This window comes from Beta vulgaris, chromosome 5 (assembly GCF_026745355.1).
Source record: "Beta vulgaris subsp. vulgaris cultivar EL10 chromosome 5, EL10.2, whole genome shotgun sequence".
Lineage (NCBI taxonomy): Eukaryota > Viridiplantae > Streptophyta > Magnoliopsida > Caryophyllales > Amaranthaceae > Beta > Beta vulgaris.
Genome location: NC_079206.1, coordinates 13,336,963 through 13,348,748, shown reverse-complemented (window position 1 = coordinate 13,348,748; position 11,786 = coordinate 13,336,963). Strand labels below are relative to the sequence as shown.

The following is an 11,786-nucleotide window of genomic DNA, read 5'->3' as shown; positions in this document are numbered from 1 at the left end:
TAAAAAAAAAAGTAGGATTTGCGTCGGATGGAGGGCCACATCCCACGCAAATGCCTCATTTTTCAAAAAAAAAACAAAAAACAAAAATACATTTCACCATTAACAACCAGATCTAAATTTAAGACTTGAAAACAGAGTTTATACTTTTACAAACTCAGTTTTCAAGTCTTAAATTAAAACACCAACCAGATAGACTTAAAGACACAGACAAATTAAACTCACATGAACAAAAATAAAACACCAACCAGATCTAAAAATGTCAAAATCATATTATACCAGGGTCGAACCCAACAGAATGAAACACATGAACGAAAATAAAACAAAATCAGATCTAAAAACTGAACGAAAATAAAACAAAATTGAACATAAAATTAAACGAAATTGAACCTAAAAATTGAACAAAAATAAAACTAAATTGAATCTAAAAATTGAACGAAAATAAAATATTATTCTTCTTCAATTTTGTTCTTTATCAGATCTAAAAAATACAAAACGAAGACAAAAGAAATTGAACCTAAAAATCAACAAAATCAGATCTAAACAAACTCCTCGTTCTTCTTCAATTATCTTCTGGCTCTTCTTCAGTTGTTATTTGTCAAATTTCTGAAAATTCGAACTGGGAAAACAAAGAAATGTCGACAGTCACGAAATTGAAAAAACGAGGAGGTCTTCAAACAGATCTGGAAAAAATGACAAATAACTAAAAATCAAGACATGCGAAAAAGAGGAAAAAGGAAGAATAAACAAGTTACCTTATTCTTGGAGTGAGAAAAACGAAATCAGTAGACTCATGTAATAACCTGAATTATTAAGCTAATATTAGAATTGATAACCCGCAATTAATTAAGTTAATGACGATTAAGTTAAGTTGTAATCGATACGCTCCGAATTTTAAAAGTGTAAATAAATGTTATATGAATTTGTTGCTAACGTGGATATTTTGTGTTATTAGTTAGCTAATAACATGAGCTATGTGATAATTAAGTAATTTATGAGTTATGCTAGGAACATTGAATATAGCCTCGGAATCATAGGATTTGTATAGTAGTTGATATCGATGTGTTAGCCGAGGAAGTGAGATTAAGGCGTTGATTAGGTTAAGATACCTTCATTAAGATATGTGATATACTTTGGAGGAATTTAGCTAAGAATAATTAAGGATTAGGTAGGAATTAAGGAGGAAAATCCAAGTTGAAGCTTTAGAAAAATCTGATTAGTGCATAAGCAAGTGAAAGGACGATTTTACCCCTATTACTAAACCGAAAATGACAAGTTTGCCCTTACCCATTCTGCATATATGAGAGGGGAAGCTCCTCATTCAGTATCATCAAATCATTCCACATACAAACACAAAAACCACATCTTTTCCTTTCTCTCTCTCCTCACGCCATTTCTGGCGTCCAGCAAGGAGCTGTTTGGCAGCTTGTTTCTTTGGTTCTTTGCTCTGATTTTTCACATGCAAACTCTTCCATAGATTCTTCAAGGTGTCCTTAACACTGGGTAGGCGTTGGTTTTAAGGTTCATCACTGTAAACATAAGGAAAAGCTAAGGAAGGTGAGACATGGCTTAAATTCAGCATGCATGAGGTATAGTGGCTTTAAATTTGATTTCTTTGGGTTTATTATTAACTTTAAGGTGATGAATGTGTTTATTAAGGTATTAAGGAGTTGCTTGAGGAATAGTACGAGTTGCTAAGCAAGGGTTAAATTCCTAAACACCAAATTAAGGTACATAAGAACCACCGTTAAAGCTGATTTTCTCAATTTTTGTCATAGCACTTATCTTTTGAGATTTTTGAGCTACGAATATGTTTTATGTGGAGAACTTACTGTATTGATAATGAGTTATAAGTAAGTGATTTCAATATGTTAATTATACTTTGTGATTAATGATTTCGAATCAAAAACCGTTGCATGTCAAGTTCCACCTAAAAACCGATTAAACCATGTTTCTATTTCGATTGTGTTTTGGTATTGAATGCTTCCGTTGTTGTTACCCTTACATGATAACCTACTGTAAATACACCTATATTGCTTCTTAATGACCTTGCAATATATCTTTTCGTAGATTAAATCTAACCTCTTTTGAGAAGAAAACTACACCTAAAAACTCAACTATTCGCGTAACAACTTTTGGACTTGTAAACCTTTGTGCTTTTGACCTTTTCTATGTGTTTCCCTTGATGAATACCTACTGTATTTACCTATATATGAAGTTGGAATCCTCAACTTTGACTAAACTCAAGAAGTCCTATTAATTCATCGCACAAAACCATTGTTAACAAACCCAAACCGAGAACCATCTTAATGGACCTATGTTCTATCTGTGTGAAGTGATCTTTCACATGATAAATCACTTTATAAACCTTTCACCTACTGCCATATCTTGTTACACCATCTTTTAATCACCTTGTTTAACTATCATATCCTTTCGATTCATGGTTGTTAAGTCATCATTCCAAATATAGCGGAACTTGACATAGCAAGTGTGTTTTGAAACTGATTTTGATAATTAGGTTAAGTTGATTATTAACTTAGTGCATTGAGTATTGGAAAAGAGAGTTTTGGATATAATTAAGTATAAAGTAAAGATTATTTCTTTTAAGCAAAGGGAAGTAGCTGCATTAGCAGTGATGAATCACAATTGTAGAGCGGGTTTGCTCTTTAAGTCACTAGAGCGGGTATTGCTCCGGAGCGGGTATTGCTCTATTATATGGGGTCATGACCTAGGAAGTCTTGCAAGCAGAAATTAAGAAAAGTAGGGAGACGTCCCTCAAGAGTTTCATTTGTGTTCCTTCCCAAATTAAAAATATTTTGAGTTACGTAACAGTGTATTTAAGTGAGTTTTGGAAATTAAAGTACAAGTATTGTTCTTGGAAAGCTATTTGTTATGTTGTATGGATGCTATTATGCTATCTAATTACGAAAGAGGAGTATTACGATGTTTTATAGCAAAGAAATATTGAGATTCATGGATTATAAAACTATTTTGAACATTAGAGTCTATTTTCCGCCACCTTAATATTTGCAAACTGGTGGGACTTGTGTACCAGTTTAGCTGACTGTTTTGTTCCTTTGAACCTGTCCTGGTGGGGGCAGATTCAGTTGTTTTGCAGGAGTAAGCTGAAGGTCAAAGATAAACTTAGTTTGGAAAGTTCGTGATATATGTTTTGCTGCTGCTTGATGTTACTGTGTAAATTAATTATGGGATGTAACTTATATTTTGAACTTAACTTTTAATTACTTAGACTGCGATGTAATAATTAAGTATATTAAGTGAATTTTCATAAACTATGCTCAGATATATGCAGGTTCTTAATCTTCCAAGGGCAGGGGGGTTAGGAATCTGTACTAACAACATCTCTAATTAGTAGCTTATTCATTTAATTAAGTAGAGTTGGTCATAAGTAAGCTGCTAACGAGGGAGGGCTGTTACAACTCATAAAAAAAATCGGTATATGCTGAACGAACGAAATTTCACGAACGAAATGGAGTGAAGCGTGAAGAAATTGGAATGGAACACGAAATTGAGTGAGTGATGGAGGGAGAGAGAGAGAGAGGAGATGGGTGACGGCCGCTGGAGTTTTTAGGTTTAAGGAAAGAAATGGAGTGAGTGAGGGAGGGGGGGGGGAGAGAGGAGAGTGAGAGGAAGCGGCGGGCTGCTGGAGTTTTTAGGTTTAAGTATACCAATACGTTGTGGGCCGCATACCTCATATACTTCCTTTCCTTTTCAAATTGGTATACATGGGGGTGATACGGTTAAACCTAAAAACACCTTGAAAGGAAGCTTAAGTTGTGGGCCGCGGATCTACGTCGGACGGGTCATGAAGTCCGACGCAAATTGGGCTTTTGCAACGCGCTAAAGTACCATGCGACGCAGATCCGCGAAGACGATTTGCGTTGTATGTGCCTGAAGGTCCGACGCACATTGGGCTTTTGCAACACACCTATGGTATATGCGACGCATATAGCTCATACTGGTGCTCATTTACACATGATGTGCGTCGCACTCTTCTTCGCGTGCGACGCAATTGGGGTGACGCAAATCGTCGTTTTTCTACTAGTGGATAAATTTCCTCTCTCTTATTCTCTTTCTAGCTTTCTCTCTCATCCTGTACTATTCTAGCATTTATTTTTTATTTCCCTTATATAATTCCTAGGAAATGGCCTTTGTTAAAATCCCGATTCAGATCTTACGATCCTACGATTTAACGATCCGGAAGAACCTCACTGATCCCGATCCTACATAGAATCTTGATCTTGTAGGATCTTTCGATCCTACCCAACCACAAAATATCACATGGTAGGATCTTAATACGATTCTACGATCCTACGACTCTATGATCTGATTATATCGTAAAAGAAATAATCAAAAAGTAAATTCACATATTATTTTCTCCTGTTAGATTCTGGTTGCGTGTTACTTTAATCTTATAGTATTGAAAAACTATCACCATTTATTTGCTAATAAAATAAGTTATTATTAATATGTGTAAATTTCTAACACGAGATTCCCACCATATTCTAACATGATTGTTCTCTATCTTACCGAAATGTAGGATCTAACGATCCTACGATCCCCTACGATTTAAAGTATAATCTCGATCCTAATAACATTGGTTTGGTCGAAATAAAAGAATTTGCACTTCCCGTAAATTGATGTAGGAATTCTTAATGACCTAAGGAGAGGTTGGTGAGTAAATTCCCATGTTTTGTGGGAATTTCATTATCCTAAAGAATTTCATTGCTCCTATTTACCTGACTCACTGTCAATCAAACAACTACCTAAATCAGAAAATCATGACCTTTGAAATGAGAAGGGAGAGTTTAACCATGAATCCAACATAATAATATTATTTAGTATTTTAAAATAAACAGTTTAAGCCCAATTATAATAAATAATATAAAATTAATCATGATTAAGTTAGACATAATTTTAGATGCTGTATTTAGCCTTTTTTTTGTTGTATATAACACTTATGTATTATTATTTCATTTCAGTTCAGTTCAATTCGTATTAGTTCAATTCAGTTCAATTTCTTCTACCTTAACGAGGTGTTTGTTTAGGGGGATTAGGGGGTGGGAATGGGATATTATATCCCCATGGCTAGATATACCATGTTTGTTTGAGGGGATATCTAAATTCTCATGTGAAGGGGAATGGGATTAAACCCTCCCTTTTCCCACTAAAATAAGACATGTGGGGGCAGGTATTAGGGAGGGGGTTATTTCTGGTTATGTTAAAAGACGAATTTATCCTTCATTAAAATATACTTCACTAATATTGCTTGCTCTTCTTTTGCTATCCTTCATTAAAATAGGTAAATTTGTAATTTAGCAATATATTCCCTACTTAAGTACGTCATACCAAACATGGGATAATAATATTCCCAACATAATCCCACTAACATATCAAACAAGGGATTGATATATATTTAATGAATCCCCACCTTCTAACTCCCATTCCCAATCTCATCCTCTAATCCCCAAACTCCCAATCCCTCATACCAAACGCCCCGTAAAAGAATTGGGCCTTAATTTAAAAAAGCTCATAGCCTGATAGGTCAGTGATGTGGGTAAGAAGGGAGCTATCAGATGATAGAAAACTTGACCGGAATTCCGTAAAGATTAGAATGATGTATGATAACAGATTGACTGTTGTCGACGAAGATATAAGGGCGCAACAGCACAATCAAATTGACTTTGAATGGAATACTCCAAGTTTTGTACTAATTGGTACAAGTATACCATTGACTATACGACTAGCAACAGAATGCCATGAATGTTTTGATCTACTTCTGTGCAATTTGCTTACACATCACCTTTGAATTTGTTGTTTGGAGGCAATTCATGGTTTGTCTACCTTGCACTATCTTCCAAAGGATGATAGCCTGTTTACAAGATGAAACAGAAAATTCAAAAACTACCTTTTCTGAAAAGTTGTATCCTCATAAGTCATAACCAAATTTTGACTTTATAGAAAATCATTCAAACTAGCAAATCAATTTTACTTGGTGAAATATACTTGTATGAAAATACTTCAACTTCATTCACATATAGGGCATTTGATACGACTTTTGACCAAATTGAATGGTCTTTTAAGCAAGGTGGTTGTACGGTTCTTTTGGTAGGGACGTAGGGTGGTGCACTTATGATTTATGTGGAAAGAATACTTTATTTTTAGGGTAATGTTATATGTAGCCCTTAGGGCTAAGGATAAGCATTAAATACACTTCTTAAAATGGAAATAGTTTAAGAATTCAAGACAAAATTACACATCATTTGAGGTAATAAATGATTGATTCAAGATTTTATTTCCATTTTAAGTTTCTTATACATAGCCTTTATTTTTAACATCGAAAGAACACTTATTAATCCACTTATAAGTTAGAGTATACAATCTGAGATATTTTCTCCTAAAAAAAGTAGATATATGCATCATTTATCAAGCATAGTAACGTAGTTGCTTGTAATGCTTGTCAAACTTTTTTTTTTGGTTATCATCGGTATCAAAATAGTTGCACCATTTGATATTTGGACATTAATGATCAATCAACTTTGACGAGTTTTCTCTTACCCTTATATAAGAAAAATCATAATCAAGTTAGATCTTGTTAAATCTATCTCAATGTGAGAATTTCATATATATTTACTTTTTTTTAATTACGCAATTAGATATATTAACGTCCAAAGAAGCACGATAAGAGTACGTGAAAAAATAAATAGTACAAATATCTATATAAATATCCATTAAAAGGTGTTTTTAAACAAGAAACGGTGTCACTTGACACTCTCCTTAAGGAGGATTTGTTTCATGTAATCCGGGTACAATTTTAAAAAAAAATTAGAAATTGCATAGTAGTATATGCTTTGATCCCGTGACCTCAAGTTCATGTATTAAATCTTAACCACTAGACCAAGTGATATTTAATGTTATCATTTTAAAGTACAATATTATTAAATAAAAGTTTTGCTTATTCGGGACATAGTCCGGGAGTAATAAATAGTTTTAAAACAAAAAATATTATAAACGAAATTCGATCACAAATAACATGCTCCAACTAAGCTGTAGAATTAGGGGATGCTAATTGAGTTAAGCAGCTCAAACTCGACTCGGTCAAAGCTTGGTCAAAGCTCGACTCGAGTTAGCTCGAGCTCGCTCGATGTTCGAAACTCGATAATCTTGCACACCACTCAATTGCTTTCAATTAAATTCTCTTTGAATAAAGAAATACATTAACACTCAATAAAAACATTTTGATCTAGTATAATAGGAAAAAAAAAATTAAAAAAAGAAGATATAATAATCAAATGCCTAAAATTAGGTGAACCAAAACTATAACCAAGCCGCTCGTCAGTAACTCATCTCGACTCGAATTTTAGCGAGCATTCGTTGAGCAAGCCTCTGCTCGTGATATGCTCGCTTGATTAGCACCCCTATCTAGAATAAATGACATTCATTGCTTGATAATTTAGAGGCTATTTGGTAAAAGAGACGGGGAAAAATAAAACCCAAACCGCATGTCTAGAGTTCGAGAGCTTGGCCAGCTGCTGCAAGCCCCTTTTTCTCAGACAACAAAATGTCGCTTAGCTAACTATTAGAATATCACATAAAAAAATAGCAGTTCCCTCTTTTATACAAAAAAAATGAAGAAAAAGTAGCACACCTCTGTTGGAGGAAACACAATTACTCCCAACACAATACATCTGATTATATACAGACCAACACGACAATGCAGCAGGAAAATCATGGTCAATGATCTTAGATCTTACTACAAACTCTCAGCTAAATAACCTAAAAGAATCAAACTCAAATGTACCCACTCAATCAATCAGCCTCATTTTTTATATAATATATTTATTTGCATCATAGGCCTTCCATTACTACAAGAGGGTAAGATATAGCAACCCAGTAAGACTTTCTTTCATTACTAAATCTTAACTAGTTTCTATACTTCCTATTTAGCTTTACTTGATTGTGGAATGTTTACTCCAGAAGAGCTTCCCTCTGATTCCAGTATAGCCTCTTTTAACACCTCTATTATTTCACTCATATTGGGTCGTTCTTCTGCTTCTTTGATCAGACATCTATCTGCTAACTTGGCTATTTTCCGGGCAGCGTTTAGAGGATATTGATGTCGAAGGCGCAAGTCCATTATCATGTTAAACATCCTACTGTCAGCTGGGAATCGTTTTACCCATTCTAGCAATTTCTGCTCTGAAGGTGGTCGGCTTCTCTCTATGGCTCGTCGGCCCGTTAGGATCTCGTAAAGCACCACCCCAAAGCTGTAGATGTCACTCTTTTGCTTGAGATGCCCTGTATCAACGTATTCAGGGGCTGCATATCCATACGTTCCCACTGGCTGAAAGAGAAATCAACAAAATATATTTCAACTTTTAAGCATTTTCACCATAATGTCCTAAGTAAGCACTTCTAAATTTCAACATTCTCAAGGACTCCAAGAAAGAAACTCTTGGATCTATCTACAAAAAGTACAACTGTGAAGTAAACATCATAACTAGAAATCTCCATGTTTACGCATATTGACAAGTTAACTCACCGCTGTTGACACGTGAGTATTATCCCCAGTAGGCCCTTCTCTGGCCATCCCAAAATCAGATAGCTTGGCATTCATATTAGCATCCAGCAGCACATTCGAGGACTTAAAGTCTCTAAATATCACCTGATGATGAACAAAAACAATAGTTTAGTACGAATTGACTGGTATACTGGTAATACATGCCTCTCTCAATCAGTTGTGTTGTGTCTATAAGTGGGGGTTGGGGGGGGGGATTGTGGATTACATGCCAAAGATGACGAAGCCCTACGGTTTCGCAACTCAAGTACTTATAACCATTGTTCAACAAAATCTACCATGACATTAGAAGAGTTTCCACTAATGATTTTTGGACACATGGTTTAAGGATGAAAGATCTTGCAAATTGCCAAAACTTTTATGAGGCGGATTGGGATCTGGCTCTAGAGTAATTGCTACAAGGATAAAACTTACTTAAATTCCTATGGGAATAACTAGCTTTATTACTCCATGCACATCCTCTTTGTCTGCCCCATTATCTGTTTAGGATATGTATCTTTCAGTTCATTATATGGCAAGTTGTTTCTCTCTATCTTGTCTCTGCTGTTTGAGTCCACACCCAACAACCAACTTTTTCCTCTATACTTTTCACTCTCACTAAAAAGCATGTCAAACCTCAATGCCCAAGCCCCCAATTTAGTTTTCAAGTTACACGATTGCCTGCGCATAGACCTCATGACAATGATGTATTCAAGTTGTAGAGTATAGCATCTAAGCTTATACCACAATAATCTACTTATCCAAATAATTTTTTTTTATAATCAACTAGTATTTCCGAGTAAGTTTGAATTTCAGTTAGATAATGCATACATTGGTTTCTTCCTGACTTCATCAGATAAGGCTCTGTCATTCTCAAAGTTGTATACTAATTCAGACTGGTAGTTTTCAGAATCAGAACGACATAGCACAGACAAAGCTGTTTGTTAGAATTGGAAAACATAAATGAACTAAATGTTGCTAACTTTAGACACATAATAACAATGAACCAACAGAACAAAGGGAATCCCACCTGAACTTCGATTCCTTCGTGGAGATATTCCAATCCTTCAGCTGCATCTGACATTATCTTTAATCTTGTTATCCAAGGCAGAGGAGGCGTATTTTTTCCAAACAGATGATCTTCTAAGCTTTTATTCTTCATGTATTCATACACCAAGAGCCTCTGGATTCCTCTTTCTCCATCTACAGCACAGTATCCCAGAAGCTTTACTAGCTTTGGATGATCAACAACACCAAGGAACTGAACTTCTGCAAGAAATTCTTTGTGGCCCTATTTCGGGTCCAGAACAGATTAGAACCTGCCACTAAAATGGAGCTACTGTTCTATGATACTAAGCAGAATTTACAAGTTCTATTAAACAATTAAGAGACAAATTTTTTGTCAAGATCAACCACTTGATCATAACTCTTAGATGTTGTTCATTCCACAAAATTCAAGTGGCAGCTGTTGCTAATACTCCTAAGTCCTATCTAAGTCCAGCAACCATATAAAAAAAAGCACATTAACAAGGTTTTACTAACAATGTGTTAGCTACATCTACCAACAAAGGGGATATGATCTTATTAGGTTTTTGAGGAGTTTCATAATACAGAAACAACACCAAAGCCACCATCATAAACATAGGAGTACTACTTATTCAAAAAGGCTTTTATATCATTATATATGATGATGGATAATATCATAGAATGCTATAAAACATAATTGTAAGAAAAAAAAAAAAAAAAAGAGGGTTGAAGATCAAAGTGTGAAAATACCTGCATGCCATATCTGTTCAGCTTCTTAATGGCAACCACAATAGGATTTCCTTTACCATTTGAAGGCTTAACTGTGCCTTTATAAACACTCCCAAAACCACCTTCCCCAATCTTTAACAATCTGTGAAAATCATTTGTAGCTTCTCTAAGCTCATTGTAAGTAAAAACCCTCAAATTATGCTGTTTTTCCTTGTACAATTCTGGTATACTTCTTGATGATGAAGTTGAATTTGCAGATTTTGACACCCGATTTGCTGAAACATCTGATGTAGTTTGTTTCCTCAATTCAGGTGCTGAATTTGATTGCTTCTTTTCCTTGCCCTTTTTCTTAAACGAGAAACAATTCATCTTTGAAAGTATATTAAAAACCCACCTCTCAAAAAAAGCAACTTTCATAAATCTGCTACTTCAGCTTATTTTGATATCACAACCATGTTACAAATTTTAGAGTAAAAAAAAGAACCCAATTGTAAAAATAGAAAATTGATAAAACCCAGTTGAGAATTTGTCAATAAATGTGAGAAAAAAAAAGAAAAGAAAGCAAGACCCAGATCAAAATAATCAAGTAAATGGAAGAAAATAAACCAATAAATTAACAGTTGATAACAATAGACCAACAGAAACAATTCCTTGGCACTCTTATATTATACTTTACTAATACATCAAAATGAAAAATCACTGAAACCCCAATTGAGAATTTGGTCAAAAAGAATAAAAGGAAAAAAAATAAGACAATAAACTATGAATTTAAGAAAATTAGCTGAACTTAACAGAAGCAGTTTCTGGGAACCTTAAAAAACAGCTGGAAAGCTCTGAGAAAAGGGGGAAAAAAATATTATGAGAAGAATTTTTCAAAAATGTCACACCTTTGAACTAAGTGATGTTGGTCCTAACTACTTATCTTCGAGGGAAAGTATTAAAAAAAAAAAATACTATAATTGCCGAGAAATTGGTAGTAGGATTAACAATTATAAAGGGGGTCAAATGTGAAAGCAGCTGAAATTTTCATGGAGAAAAGACGAAGAGAGAGAGAAAGAAAACGAGTCGTGTAAACAAAACAAACAACACAAGGGAAGAAAAGAGTTGCTAGGTATAAAATATAGACTTGATGACGATGAAATAATGGATGTGTTGAATATAGAGGAAGAAGAGACCAAGGAAAAAAGACACATATCACCTGTTATTGTATTTCTTTTGTTTGTTTTCTTTCACAACTGTTTTTAACGTTGATCCATATGGAATTCAATGCATTGATCTCTTTAAGATATGTGCAACTCTAATACTTTATACACTGGTACTGTTTTTGTTTGCCCTCATATAAGTATATTTTGAAATAGTTTTACATGGAACTATATCTTTATTCTTACATTTAATTTATGAGTTTTTTTTTGTCAGAAACAACCTTTTATAAGTGTCATTTTGTCAGAAACAACCT

The 11,786-nt window shown here is 34.4% G+C and overlaps 1 protein-coding gene across 1 annotated transcript; it reads right to left on the bottom strand.

Moving 5' to 3' along the window:
- Window positions 1-7,610: 7,610 nt before the first annotated feature.
- LOC104908082 (probable serine/threonine-protein kinase PBL19) lies at window positions 7,611-11,532 on the bottom strand. Its single transcript, XM_010697151.4, has 4 exons — window positions 10,352-11,532; window positions 9,606-9,866; window positions 8,561-8,683; window positions 7,611-8,362 (listed from the first exon to the last, which is right to left on the bottom strand). The coding sequence occupies exons 1-4, from the start codon at window positions 10,745-10,747 to the stop codon at window positions 7,958-7,960; spliced, it is 1,185 nt and encodes a 394-aa protein (XP_010695453.2). The 5' UTR covers window positions 10,748-11,532; the 3' UTR covers window positions 7,611-7,957.
- Between the last annotated feature and the right edge of the window lie 254 nt (window positions 11,533-11,786).

Coding starts and splice junctions, on each gene's coding strand:
- LOC104908082 (XM_010697151.4), bottom strand. CDS start 10,747: ATGAAAGTTGCTTTTTTTGAGAGGTGGGTTTTTAATATACTTTCAAAG. Junction 9,867..10,351: donor TGAACAGATATGGCATGCAG/GTATTTTCACAC, acceptor GACCCGAAATAG/GGCCACAAAGAATTTCTTGC. Junction 8,684..9,605: donor ACGAAGGAATCGAAGTTCAG/GTGGGATTCCCT, acceptor GTTCATCATCAG/GTGATATTTAGAGACTTTAA.